The sequence below is a fragment of the Physcomitrium patens genome, chromosome 21 (genome assembly GCF_059467195.1).
Source record: "Physcomitrium patens ecotype Gransden chromosome 21, ASM5946719v1, whole genome shotgun sequence".
Classification (NCBI taxonomy): domain Eukaryota; kingdom Viridiplantae; phylum Streptophyta; class Bryopsida; order Funariales; family Funariaceae; genus Physcomitrium; species Physcomitrium patens.
In genome coordinates, this window is record NC_143430.1 from 7,453,131 (window position 1) to 7,465,359 (window position 12,229).

General features: G+C 35.2%; 2 protein-coding genes across 14 annotated transcripts; both read right to left on the minus strand.

The window, feature by feature from the left end:
* Positions 1 to 1,624: 1,624 nt before the first annotated feature.
* Positions 1,625 to 3,084, minus strand: LOC112273832 (large ribosomal subunit protein eL19y). The gene is made up of 2 exons (XM_024502828.3): positions 2,746 to 3,084; positions 1,625 to 2,052 (listed from the first exon to the last, which is right to left on the minus strand). Exons 1-2 carry the CDS (start codon positions 3,019 to 3,021, stop codon positions 1,702 to 1,704), a joined length of 627 nt encoding a protein of 208 aa, XP_024358596.1. The 5' UTR covers positions 3,022 to 3,084; the 3' UTR covers positions 1,625 to 1,701.
* On the minus strand, positions 2,937 to 10,691 carry LOC112274015 (uncharacterized). Of its 13 annotated transcripts, none has more exons than XR_016499906.1 (8): positions 9,604 to 10,691; positions 9,245 to 9,387; positions 8,769 to 8,903; positions 5,786 to 8,586; positions 5,401 to 5,505; positions 4,876 to 4,923; positions 3,543 to 3,618; positions 2,937 to 3,239 (listed from the first exon to the last, which is right to left on the minus strand). XR_016499906.1 is itself a non-coding variant. In XM_073529897.2 (5 exons), exons 1-5 carry the CDS (start codon positions 9,818 to 9,820, stop codon positions 5,499 to 5,501), a joined length of 3,303 nt encoding a protein of 1,100 aa, XP_073385998.1. In that variant the 5' UTR covers positions 9,821 to 10,691; the 3' UTR covers positions 5,045 to 5,498. The 13 variants fall into 13 exon arrangements, 2 of the variants coding, with proteins under 2 accessions (XP_073385998.1, XP_024358917.1); XR_016499905.1 differs by lacking the exons at positions 2,937 to 3,239; positions 3,543 to 3,618 and adding exons at positions 4,015 to 4,215; positions 4,433 to 4,529; XR_012216357.2 differs by lacking the exon at positions 4,876 to 4,923.
* Positions 10,692 to 12,229: the final 1,538 nt, after the last annotated feature.

Sequence of the window (12,229 nt, forward strand, 5' to 3'; positions counted from 1 at the left end):
TTGTTGGATTCCATAGACTCCTTAAATTCCTTTGAACTTGATGTTTGGAGTCCCAATTCATATCACCAAACCTCTACATTGGCCAATCCGATTGTGTATTTCTAATAGTTTGTTCCTGACAAGACTATCTCGACTATGCATTCTAAATAGCTAGTTTTTAGTAAGACAATTCTGACTGTACTATAGCTTTGTGTAGACTAAAGGATTGTATGTACTGTGGGCATAATTTCTTGAAGCTCCAATACCTCCTTCTTGGTCCTCTTGATTTCTTACATTGCTTTTAACAAGAGCTATTAAATGAAAATTAAACTTCTTCAAAAGTGTTCAAAAGACTACATTCTACAAAACAATCTCATACATATTACAACTTACAAAGGACAATTTAAGAGCACCAAACTCCAATACCATGTGATAAAATATGAAGTATATTATTAGAATAGAAATACAAATATATAAAGAAAAGAGAACTAAAACCACTTACCAAAATGAGCTTCTAATTTGAATTCTATACTACTAGTCCAATATCTAACCACATGGACTTTCTAGTATGAATACACAAACAACTAGCCTAGTCAACAATGTCCAATTAACATGTAGACACTTGTCTTAATAGGCAACATGATGACTTGGTAAGCTATGACACCTAAATAGTATTACTACCAACAAATAGTGGCTACAACTTGTCAATTGACAAAGCAATGTAAACCACCTATTCTACATTATGTTAATAAGTAACATGATGACTTGATAAGCTATGACATCTAAATAGTATTACTACCAACAAATAGTAGCTACAACTTGTCAATTGACAAAGCAATGTAAACCACCTATTCTACATTATGTTAATAGGCAACATGATGACTTAATAAGCTATGGCATCTAAATAGTATTACTACCAACAAATAGTAGCTACAACTTGTCAATTGACAAAGCAATGTAAACCACCTATTATGTCCAATAAGAGTAACACATGTAGTGCCATGTTGGACATTTTATTCTTTCTCCATTACTACTATTAAGTTGCTTAGAGTTGTAGCAATCCAAATAAGAATGTCTACCACGGTAAATTGAAAATAATTGTTTACACATAGTTTAGTTAGAAGGTTTAATCAAAAGTATTCTCCCTTTCAAAAAAAAAAATCACCTCTGGTACTGAACAGTATTTTTGATACGCGGAGTAGTTTTCAGTGATAAAAATTTAATACAGGCATGAAAAAATAGATATCAATATGCATACTCTTGTTTTACATTGTGCATCAACTTGTATCTAGGACATTGTCATCACGATCTCACCCCATCAGTTTCTTCACTAAATTTGCAGCAATTCTTAGATTGCATTGGGTACGCCAGTGGTCAGCTTCCATTCAGCACTAAGTAATCTATAAGAAGAATTTTATGCCCGAAGAAAAATAGAATCTGATGTAAAGAATCAACACCCAAGTCCCGCCAACTGAACACGGATGACTCGACATAACGCACGGTATCAAGTCAAAGAGACCATACACTTCACTTCAAACAATTCACAGCGGCTTCAGCACCACCATTGCAAATATAATCAGACAGACACACCATCTAGAGCTCCAAACAATAAAGCAAGGCATTCAAGTTGATAGCAGTAACGAAGTTAAGAAAGAAAAGCAATCTTCCGTCGTGTTGATCCAAAACAACAAGATTCACTAGTGCAAAATCTTCAGTCAAACTCTACTTTTTTGACTTCTTCGCTGGAGCATCACTCACTGGAGTCTCGGCAGCCTGGGCAGGAGCAACAGCAGGAATACCCTGTGCCTGTCGCTCCTCCCTCCTGGCGATCTTGCGCTCACGTGTAGCCTTGTTCTTGGCGCGCCTAGCCTCGAATTGGTCAGACAGAGTCTTTTCACGTGCCTTCTCAGCCTTAGACTTGTGAATGCTCTCCATCAAGACACGCTTGTTCTTGAAGACATTACCTTTGACTTTCATGTACATATCATGGTACATGTGCTTGTCAATCTTCTTAGCATCACGGTACTTGCGCAACAGACGCCTCAACACTCGCATGCGCCGCAACCACAAGACCTGCATATCCACTTCGTTTCTCATGAATACATCCATGTGTTGTTAACCATAACCTAACCAATTCCCAGTGAATATTCGTGAAATCTTCTCTACTCATCCCAAGTCTCCACAATTGAACGAATTTTTAGAGAGTGAAGATGTGTTAAAGTACTGCAGCCCAGGGAAAACGCAGTAGCGTATGAGCACATCACGAAAAAGTGACAAACATTGCAGCTGCACGTGAAGCCCTAAGGCGTGCTACATAGGATGCATCCACGTACATCGGCTACATGGTAGTTCACAAGCTATATGAAAATGAACAAACTCTCAATTTGCCCTTTTGAACTCTACACAACCCTAAAAAATAGTGGCAGCAAATCTTCACTGTCCGTTCTTGAACAATGTGTAGACCTTATGCAACAGATGAAAACAAGAGATCGCCCTAGCTTCAAGAATATAACGCAGAAACCTAGGCTAAATGCCAAAGTTTAAGGCAAAGAGAAGCTGACATGTAATATCTAAAGCCAGTAATATCAGTAAAAGATACCAAGACAGGGTGACCCCACAAATCCCAGGAAACCCTAAATAACAGCAATCAGAAGAAAAAACACAAGCTCAAAGTACTGAAAAAAGAGACAATCACTGCGTGACGCAATCTGTCGTCACTCTAGTAAGAAACCCTAAATCGAAAACAAGTCGGCAGCATTGCGGTACCTTAGTAGGAAGTCTGGCTTCTCGAGTACCACGGCGCTTCCCGTATCCTGAGTGACGGCCCTTCCGTTTCGCCTCCAAAGCACGGCGAGCACGGGCACGCGAGTGAATCTTCTGGGGCTTGCGGATGACGAAGCCATCCTTCACCAGCTTACGGATGTTCTGCCGGCTGTTGGCCATGGAAATCTCGTTGACCTCATTGGGGTCGAGCCACACCTTGCGCTCTCCGCACTTAAGCACGCTGGCGGCCAAGCGCTTCTGCAACTTGAGGGACACCATGGCGAGGAAGTGGAGGGGATGGCTATGGCGGACACGACGGGGGAGAGGCCCTGCAACTCCAAAGACAGAGCGAGAGAGAGCCCCAGTTCACCAAGGCCTCTGCTCTTGAGGGCAAGGGACTCTTCCTCTCCTTCCTCTTATCGCGGGTCCCCCCCCCCCCTGGCCCCCGGCCCGTCTTCTTCCATCTCTTTGGTTCCTCTCTCCATTTCCTTTCCTTACTGTGGGTAGATTTTTTATTGAATGCTTAGACCACTTTACATACATGAGTGGATAGTTTATTTTTTGTATTGAATTAAAAGTGCCAACTCATGGACGTACTTTTATTTTATTGTTATTTTTTATCAACTACACCTGGTCAAAGTGAATGTTGAATGTTGATGAATTTGTGATATTTCATAATGTTATACACAATGAAAAGAAAAATGAATATATGGATGTATTGATATATGTGGTGTTTCACTTTCTATATATATATATATATATATATACACAAATTATAATTTGGGAATTTTTAAATTGACCTAGATATTTACTAAATCAATCATCATTGGTTGAGGATGCAACTATTTTTTTCATTGGTTTTTGATTGATCCAGATCTGGCATTGGAGAATTTTTTGATGATGGTTAGGATAAGTGGGTGAGTTTAGTAAATGCTTGGATCAATTTAACAAACCTCTAAAAAATTTGTTTTAAAATAGTAACAACCAACAATATTTCTTGACGTTCTTATTTATTGTCTACCTCTACATTCAATTTAGATAATTGTATTTAAAGAGTGGATTTTACAAAATAGAAATAAACAAACAAATAAACAAACAAATAAAGGTCTTTTAAAGTAGCATATGTTGTTATAAATAGATGCACAAATAAAATTTGTTTGATGTCAAAATCCAAAAAGAGACCTGAGTGTTTGTATTAAAATAAAATTAAAAAATTAAAAAATTAAAAACTAACAAACAAACACTGGAAATGATGGTATCTTAAAAAATATTACGTTTAAAAAATCATGTAGACCTCATATTATATTTGTTTTTATATACTTTTTTTTTTGTCAAGTATGGGAAAAGTAACTTTCAAGCAGTGTAACATCTTGATTTAAAAATGCTTATGGTGACTTTATATCTTTTGGTAAAATATTATTGGTGTTAAGTGTAAGGTCTTCTGTCTCCTAAAACATTTATTAATATGCGCTTCTACAAAGTTTTATCAAATTAAGATTGATTTCAATTCATTTAATATTTTTTTCTATTTGAAGAAATAAAGAAATAAAGAAATAAAGAAATAAAGAATTTAAGTTCATTACATACATATACATAACTGATAATTTAATTGATTATTTTATATTTTTTTACAATTACCATCTACTCAAATCTTAATTTTTTTTTTTATTTTTAGAATTGTTTTAATCACCGAGTTTTTTGTGACTTGTATTTGGAATATAGATGTGTATATATATATTTGATATTTTTTCATATAAGTTTTGTTGGCCTTCTCAATATTTGATTTTCTAGAGGAAAAAAAAAACAAACAAATAAACAAACAAACAAAAAAACAAAACAAACTCAACCTTTGAAATATATTTCACATTGACATTTTTTATTTTTAATTTGATTTTATTGTCTTTAAAATAGGAGTTGTGCTCACTTCTATTTCAATTATGAATTCAAAGAGGTATTTACATCATCTATGCAGGAAGTCTTTATGGTTTTAATCGTGTAGCTGTATTCATTTAGTTTTGGTCTAGTTCAAATGTTCCATGAAATGTGTCCCTAAATGATTCTTTATTCTTACATTCAGGAAGAAAATTTTGCATCAAATACATCAAATACAACAAAGATGAGTCAAATTTTGACCTTTAAAGCTGAAAGAATTTAATTCGTGATTTAAAACGCTTTTAAAACCTGTAAATGCATGAACTTTGTGATCACAAAATTGGTATTTGCAAATCAAGCGTCAAATCACTTCAGACAAATATAACTCAAGTTAACAAGATATTAAGGGCAGGAATGAAGAAAGATGAAACAAAAAAACAATGAAAATGATACCAATTGATAAATTTTGATACATGATTAATAATTTGAGCACGAGTTTCTATTTTTAATTTGTAATCAAATAGAGGGAAAAAATCAAACAGAACAAATCAGTAAAATAAGAATTTATTAATATCACTAACTATAAACTTTACATTATTTTATTTCTGATTAGCATTAACATGTAAAATACATCAGATTATTTTAAAAATATTTTAACCATTATTATACATAAATATATGCAAAAAAATTAAAGATAAATCTTGATATGGGATTAAATTGTATTTAATAGTAAATTTCTATTTATATGTATTTTGAATGAGAGTTAGTTTTATATGTGAGATTTACCCTTTTGTTTTTGAAGAGAAATCAGATCATGTATATACTAAATTCATAATATTTTTCCTTGATGTTGTGGATCATCTTTATTGAATGTCATATCAATCTCATAACCTAAATTAGAAGAATTAGTTGTATCATGAGTTACACTTATAGGACATTGCAATCTTTATCATTATTTCCAAAACATATCTTAGCTACACAAAGAATACTCTTATTAGAAAAATCATGACAAAATGATTGTGATGCTAAATTTTTCTTATTCAATTGAGCATTGATTGAAGATGGTGAATGTTTGGTGGATTTTTCATTGTTTTGTGTGTGTTCAATTGGAGTTTGTGTAGAATGTACTATTGGATATAGACTACTGTAAGGACCCATTTCAACTTCTTGCCTTTGATTCATAGAATGACTTCCAGCTTCAAAATCCACTCCATCATCATACTCATTTCCTCCTTTGAATTTGGGTCCAAAATGCAAGGCCCCAACAGATTTTGATGGAGCTTTTAAAAAATTAGAGTAAACAGATTCTCTTGATTCTGAAGAGGATTGAGTCTTTTGTTTTAATTGGGCTAAATCAGCTCCAATTTTATCTATGGAGTACCGTCTCGGTTCATCATCTCGTCCTCGTACATGAGTAACATGAGTTTTTTTTTCATATTGGACTTTGGGTGTATACATGCTCTCTTGCTCTTGTGCTTCGAGTTGTTTTCCAAGTTTAAATGACAACTCTCTCCTTACTTCCTCAATTGAGGCCCTTTTAGATGAATCCATCAATTGGTGATCATCAATTAATTCATTCCCAATTTGATTACCAGCACTTGTCTTTTGATTTGATTGTTGAAGATCAACATATTGATGTGACAATTCCTTCTCATTATTTTGGATTGTTGACAACAATTGTGTTTGAGTTGGCATAGGTTTGTAATCTGTGGTTAAAGTGGATGCCTCCCATGTGTTATTGTTTTTTTCACTGTTGCTTGGTGCATCTTGAAACAAGGCCTTAATACTTTGAACAAAAGATGGTTTAGATTCTTTTGGAGCTTTGGATCCTAATGAATGAGCATAAGACATTGATCTGATTGATTTCTCAGAGTTATTTTTTTTGGGATCTTTGTAAGACAATGCTCCATATGATTTATAGTAATTTACCCCATTTGTATCATTTGTAGACATATGCTCTTCATAACCATTTTTGTTGATGTTTGTGTCACTAGATTCAATAACAATTTCATTTTTAAATGAATCTTCAAGATTGTTTTTATTTGATGGCTTCTGGAAAAAGGATGCAATTTTACCAACAAACGACTTTGCTGACTTGTTCTTTGTTTGGCAGGTAGTTGGTGAAACATAAGACTTTGAAGGTTTCTTTTTGCTTGCTTGAATGTTTGTAGTTGAGTAATTTTTCCATAAATCTTCTTCATCATAATGTTTAAATTCTATTTTTTGAGCATTACCCTGAAATTGTGAACTTTCATTTGACATATTTTGAGATATTGATGTGTTGTTTGCAATAGAAGTCGATGGCATACTTTCTTGCAATTCATATGTAGATGTTGAAGGATTTGACAAATGAGGTTGTTGAGTATTTGCAACATAAGATTGCCTAAATTTTGTGTCTTGCACACATGCATCATTAGTTTGTGATGGTACATCACTACTTGAATTTTCTCCCCAAACAATATGTTCTTTTTGTTTGTTATGCGGACCATGATTTAAAATAGATTGAATAGGGGGCTGTATGTATGCACCATTATTAGATTCGTTTTCATTATTATGGGGTGATTTATCATAAGAATCTTTGTAATCTAATTCTGATTCATAAAGGTCGTTTTTAATCTCAGAGTAAGTGTTGTTTTGAAGATTGAATTTAGCACTCTTTGCAGATTTATTGTTATTGTTTTTGTGAGATTTTTCTTTTTTGGGAGTAGGATTTGAAAGATTGGATTCTTGGAGGTGATATTGACATGGAGCTGACTTCCGAGCCCTATGGCTATGCTTGCTATTTGATGAATTTCCATTTGATACATAACTTTTACTTCGTGATGATGGGATTTCATACTCAATTTCTTCATCCGTCCCATACCCACTTGCATCCATTTTAGACTTTACATATGAATGTTTAGGCGTTTTGTAATAGGTTTTTTTTGGCTCGTCTTCTTGGGGTGCGGGTATAAAATTCACTTTAGAGCCTCTTTTCTTTGCTCTATCAAAGTTAAATGGAGGTGCTATCTCAAATGATACATCTTCATCTTGTGGTTCTTCTTCAATCATGATATCATTATCAAACTCATTGTTGGGTTCCACGTGTTGTTCAACAGTTGGAGGCAACAAGTATTGATCACTGTGTGGTGGTAAATCATGTTGTGTGGGTAGAAGGTTTGAATCCCAATTTGTTTTTATTGATTGTTGAACTTCATTGTATGAAGATTTGAAAAATGATAGTTGCTCTTTAAAGTCCACATCCACTACAAATTTCTTGTGAATGGTAATCTTCATAGGTGCAATTACTACACTTATGTTCTTTGAATTGTGGTTCCAATCCAATTCAGAATGTTTTGAACAAGTATGTACAATTTGTTGTTCATCTTCATTAGACGAATTGTGATGAAAATTAACGGTCTCATGCTCCTTGTTTTGTGATTGCAATTGATCCTCTTCAATGTTTTCTTCTTTAAAGATTTGTGGTGATTCAATTGGATCATATTGACTATTCTCTATATCATTATCATTCAATACAACACCATCATTTGAAACAAAATTATGATCATGGAACATTTGTTGCCTCAAATTTTGCTCTTCATTCCAAGAGTTGTCCATGAGTGAATCATTATTCTGATCTTGGTATTGTGATGAAGATGGTTCATTATCCTGATCTTGGTAATGTGATAAAGATTGTTCATTATTCTGATCTTGATAATGTGATGAAGATTGTTCATTATTCTGATCTTGATAATGTGATGAAGATTCTTCATTTTCATTGAAATAGTTAGTGTTTTGGTTGGTAGAAGAATGATTCTCTTCAAATGGTTCATTTTTTACACTATTTGATTCCACATGTTGTTCAGATTGTTGATAATTCATAACACTTTGATCTCCCACAGAATGAGTACCATACTCTTTCAAATCATATCTTAATCTGCGTATTTCAGCAGCTAGTCTTTGAATGTCACGAGTCTTTTGCGCAAGCTCTTCCTTCATACATTTTATTTCAGAACATAGTTAAATAAAATTTGTGGGAGTTTTTTCTTCTTCTTTCCCTCATTAAACTTAAAACTTTAATTTATACCAAGTATTTATTGCTCATAATATATATATATATATATATATATATATTTACACATATATAGTAAGAAACAGTGGAAAATAAATCACACATATTGCTTGGTGTTTGTATCCACAAGCAACTCCAATAAGTCATAGGCCATGCTCCCACAACTAGTGGTCTTATGAAACTCTAGTTTCACCAACAGTCTTTCCTCCATCATCTCATCCAGAAATGAACATTCCAACTATCATAAAACAAACCAATTATTTTTATTTTTATTTTATTTTAAAAAACACTTGATTACATAACGTTCTGCATGTTTTATTAAAAAGACTGCAAACTTTCATCACTCAAACCATATTCACATAACAAAAAATCTCACGTAAAGATGTCATAATACAACATATAAGCAACAAAAACTCAAATGACAGAACTCTAATCAAGATTTTACAAATGCAACATGATTGATAAGCTTCGGGTGCAATGCGAGGTTCAAGTTGTGAGTATGTTTTGTGTAGTTGGTGTGGGCTTTGTAGTTGTTGTTTTTTCAGTGCAAGAAAGGAGAAACATACATGGAGGACTTGCCATTTTGACGTCAGGATCCACGGACATGAACGCATACTTGCTTTGCAAGTGATGTTGGCTGAAATGAGCATGCATTCGGTCCAACCACTCCACCACTTCGATCCCCCACCGACTGGCTTCATGCGCAACAAACTCTTGCGTAGCTGCTTGCAAAAAAGATCAGTGATAGCATTACCATCTTCCACATTCTATCGACACCACTCTAACCACCACTCACACAAAAAACTGACCTCCCTGCCGGATCCTCATGACAATTACAATTGGTGGGTGATGGGTAGAGATATTCTCGGTGCTTGGAAACCTAACCCTACCGATGCCGTGCATGGTTTTGAGATGAGGTGGGTGTGCGGAAGCAGTACCGTTGCAGACCCAAGTGTCGTAGCCGTCCATCACCGACATCAGGAAGTGGGTTGGATACCAAGTACCCTTCACGTAGATGATTTGGGCTCCATTTCCCACATCTGCGAGCTGCAGCTTAGCGTAGGTTTCATTCTCTCTGCCCAGTGCCGCGAATTCGTCGTCGCTGTTCATGGTCCCTCGCAGGGCCATGTCCTCTTCAATTTGATCCTCTGTCATTGGTAACTCCGCCTTCACATGCACAATATGGCATGCGCAAGACCTGTGGCGATTGCCGAATCATACATTGCACTGTCCCTGTCGCATTAGGCTCGTCTCGTGCGATTGTTTTGTTTTGTTTTGTTTTGGTTTTATGGTCTTCTGTTATTCACCAATTGCGTAGGCCATTGTTCGGCCTTTTAGTATGTCAAGGATTCGAAACTCACATCAGGGATTGTATGGATTGACTCTGCATTTTCGAATTCGGGATCTGATTCTAGCACATTTGAAACCTTTGGAGTGTACTTCCTGAGAATGAGAGTAATATTTGGTTGAAAATTGTTGCACACAGAGAGGCTGTGATCAACAAAGTTTTACCCCATTTTCAGCCCCTACCCTTGCTCATCTTTACTCAAAATCCCCACACCGGTTCACTTGGTGTGTCCACACTACGTGCACTTCGATTTCGGAGTTTTAAGGTGTTACACTGTTTTTTTTTAGAGAAAATGGTGTCTTCGTTATGCATTCATTTCACCGTTCAAAAACTAGGAGTGTGACTTGGCCTCCTTTTTTGGATGGCGTCGTTCACGTTCTGGTGCCGAACACATCTCCTAGCATGACACCTCTTCAGCCAAGCATTCGAGATGCCCAATTATCTAAGTCGTTTCATTCCAGGATAGTCGCAAATCGTTCTTCAGCTAATTCCTTACGCTCGGTGTCGGTGATACAATCTATGCCAAACAACACAAGGAACACAACAGAATAATCGAAGTCAGCAAATCGGTCATGGGAAGTTTATCCAGGTGAATCGAAGAGAGTAAATAGTCTCCACAGAATTGTATTCGGTTGAAAGGAACTAGCCAAAAGGTATAATTGTGCTCATCGCAACAAATACTTTCTACGGAAATGTGGGTATGTGTGTTCATGTGTTACAGGTCCTTGTCAAAGTGCACATGAGGACTGTTCAACCTGATGATCCAATTAGATGCAGGGAAGCACTAGAGTTTTTTTCTTCTGATTAGCAAAGTGTGAATCAAACTATTTCGCCAGGCTTGAGGAGCAGCCTTTCTAATCAACCCATGTGGCTTTTATCTTAAATGTCGTGTGCGGTATGGAAAGCCAAGTTCAGTGTGCCTGCACAAAACATAGCTTCTAAACAAAAAAAAACCGCACCGGGTGCTCTGTTTGAACAGTGAAAATAGACAGGATGATCACTGCTTGTGAACGCAAGTTTTCAAATCGGGCCATTGGATCAGCTTCATTCCAGACTTTGCCAGATGCACATCACCAAAGGATAATTAAGAAATTTACAAGAGAAAAAACTTGCACAGAATCGAGAGAAGCGTTGTCTCTCAACAAGAATAAGAATTCTCAGGTATGTGCTTTTGATGTCATTAATGTTAATATATGACAATGATATTAAGACAATTTAGACACACATCAAACAACGAGAAATACAATGAGGTTGACGGAGACGGGTCCAATCTTCACCTCGTAATGGTGTTATTAGCACTATCATATCACCAGATATTTCAACTATGAGTATTGTAGGTCAGCGACGAAGAATTTTAAAAAACCAAAAATAAAATAGATGTGTTATTTTGGAAATGAGAGTTGATGGCGGTGGTAGGGTGAAGACTGCTGTGACAACTCTTCAGTCAAACTGTTCTTTGAATGTAAGCATAAGACATTTCTTGTCTTGTTCTTATCGTCTTGCCGGGTCATAGAACAATAATTCACGGTTCAAAATAATTCACGGTTCAAAAGGAGCACAATGTTACTAGAGTCTTTGAGTGTCCTAGCATTATCAATCTTTGATTTTGAACCAACAAAAATGACCTATAATTAAGGGTATTGATGGCATTACCTGCTAAGAATCCAGGTGAAGCTGACAATGACCTGTCTTTAGAAGGTTCTCTCGAAGAAGAGCAAGGTTCAGGAAACCTAACTCAAGGGGCGAGTAGAAACTCTAGGTATTTTAGGGCATCTAAAATTCGGAGTAAAGAAGTTGTATGATATCAACAAACAAACAAACTCCTGTAAATAAACAATGCTAGCATATTTGAAAACTTTTAAGTCATACATGCCAATTCTTTTTAGAATAAATTGTTTTTTGTTCCTCATATATTTTAAATGTATACATCTAAATGCAATGTTATGTTAAATACACGAATATTTGAAATAGATTTGCATTAATACAATGAGAATATTTATTAGATTGCAATATAGGTGTAAATTAAGTAGAAAATTTTAAGTATGTAGAAGATAATTAAAAATTTTATTCTTAGGCATGTACATCAAAAAACATGCAACCATGTGAATTATAATAAGATTATTTTGATATCTCAAATTCACATTTTAGAACCTCATACTTAGAACTTAAGTTAGCTATGGTTACCAAACTCTGATCATTAGTAGACTTGTGTATAT

What these genes read in the sequence shown, in the direction of transcription:
- LOC112273832 (XM_024502828.3), bottom strand. Translation starts at nt 3,021, where the DNA reads ATGGTGTCCCTCAAGTTGCAGAAGCGCTTGGCCGCCAGCGTGCTTAAG. An exon ending in AAGCCAGACTTCCTACTAAG is followed by an intron (nt 2,053 to 2,745) that starts GTACCGCAATGC and finishes GTGGATATGCAG; the next exon opens with GTCTTGTGGTTGCGGCGCAT.
- LOC112274015 (XM_073529897.2), bottom strand. Translation starts at nt 9,820, where the DNA reads ATGACAGAGGATCAAATTGAAGAGGACATGGCCCTGCGAGGGACCATG. An exon ending in CGACACTTGGGTCTGCAACG is followed by an intron (nt 9,388 to 9,603) that starts GTACTGCTTCCG and finishes TTTTGCAAGCAG; the next exon opens with CTACGCAAGAGTTTGTTGCG. An exon ending in TGGATCCTGACGTCAAAATG is followed by an intron (nt 8,904 to 9,244) that starts GCAAGTCCTCCA and finishes GTTTTATGATAG; the next exon opens with TTGGAATGTTCATTTCTGGA.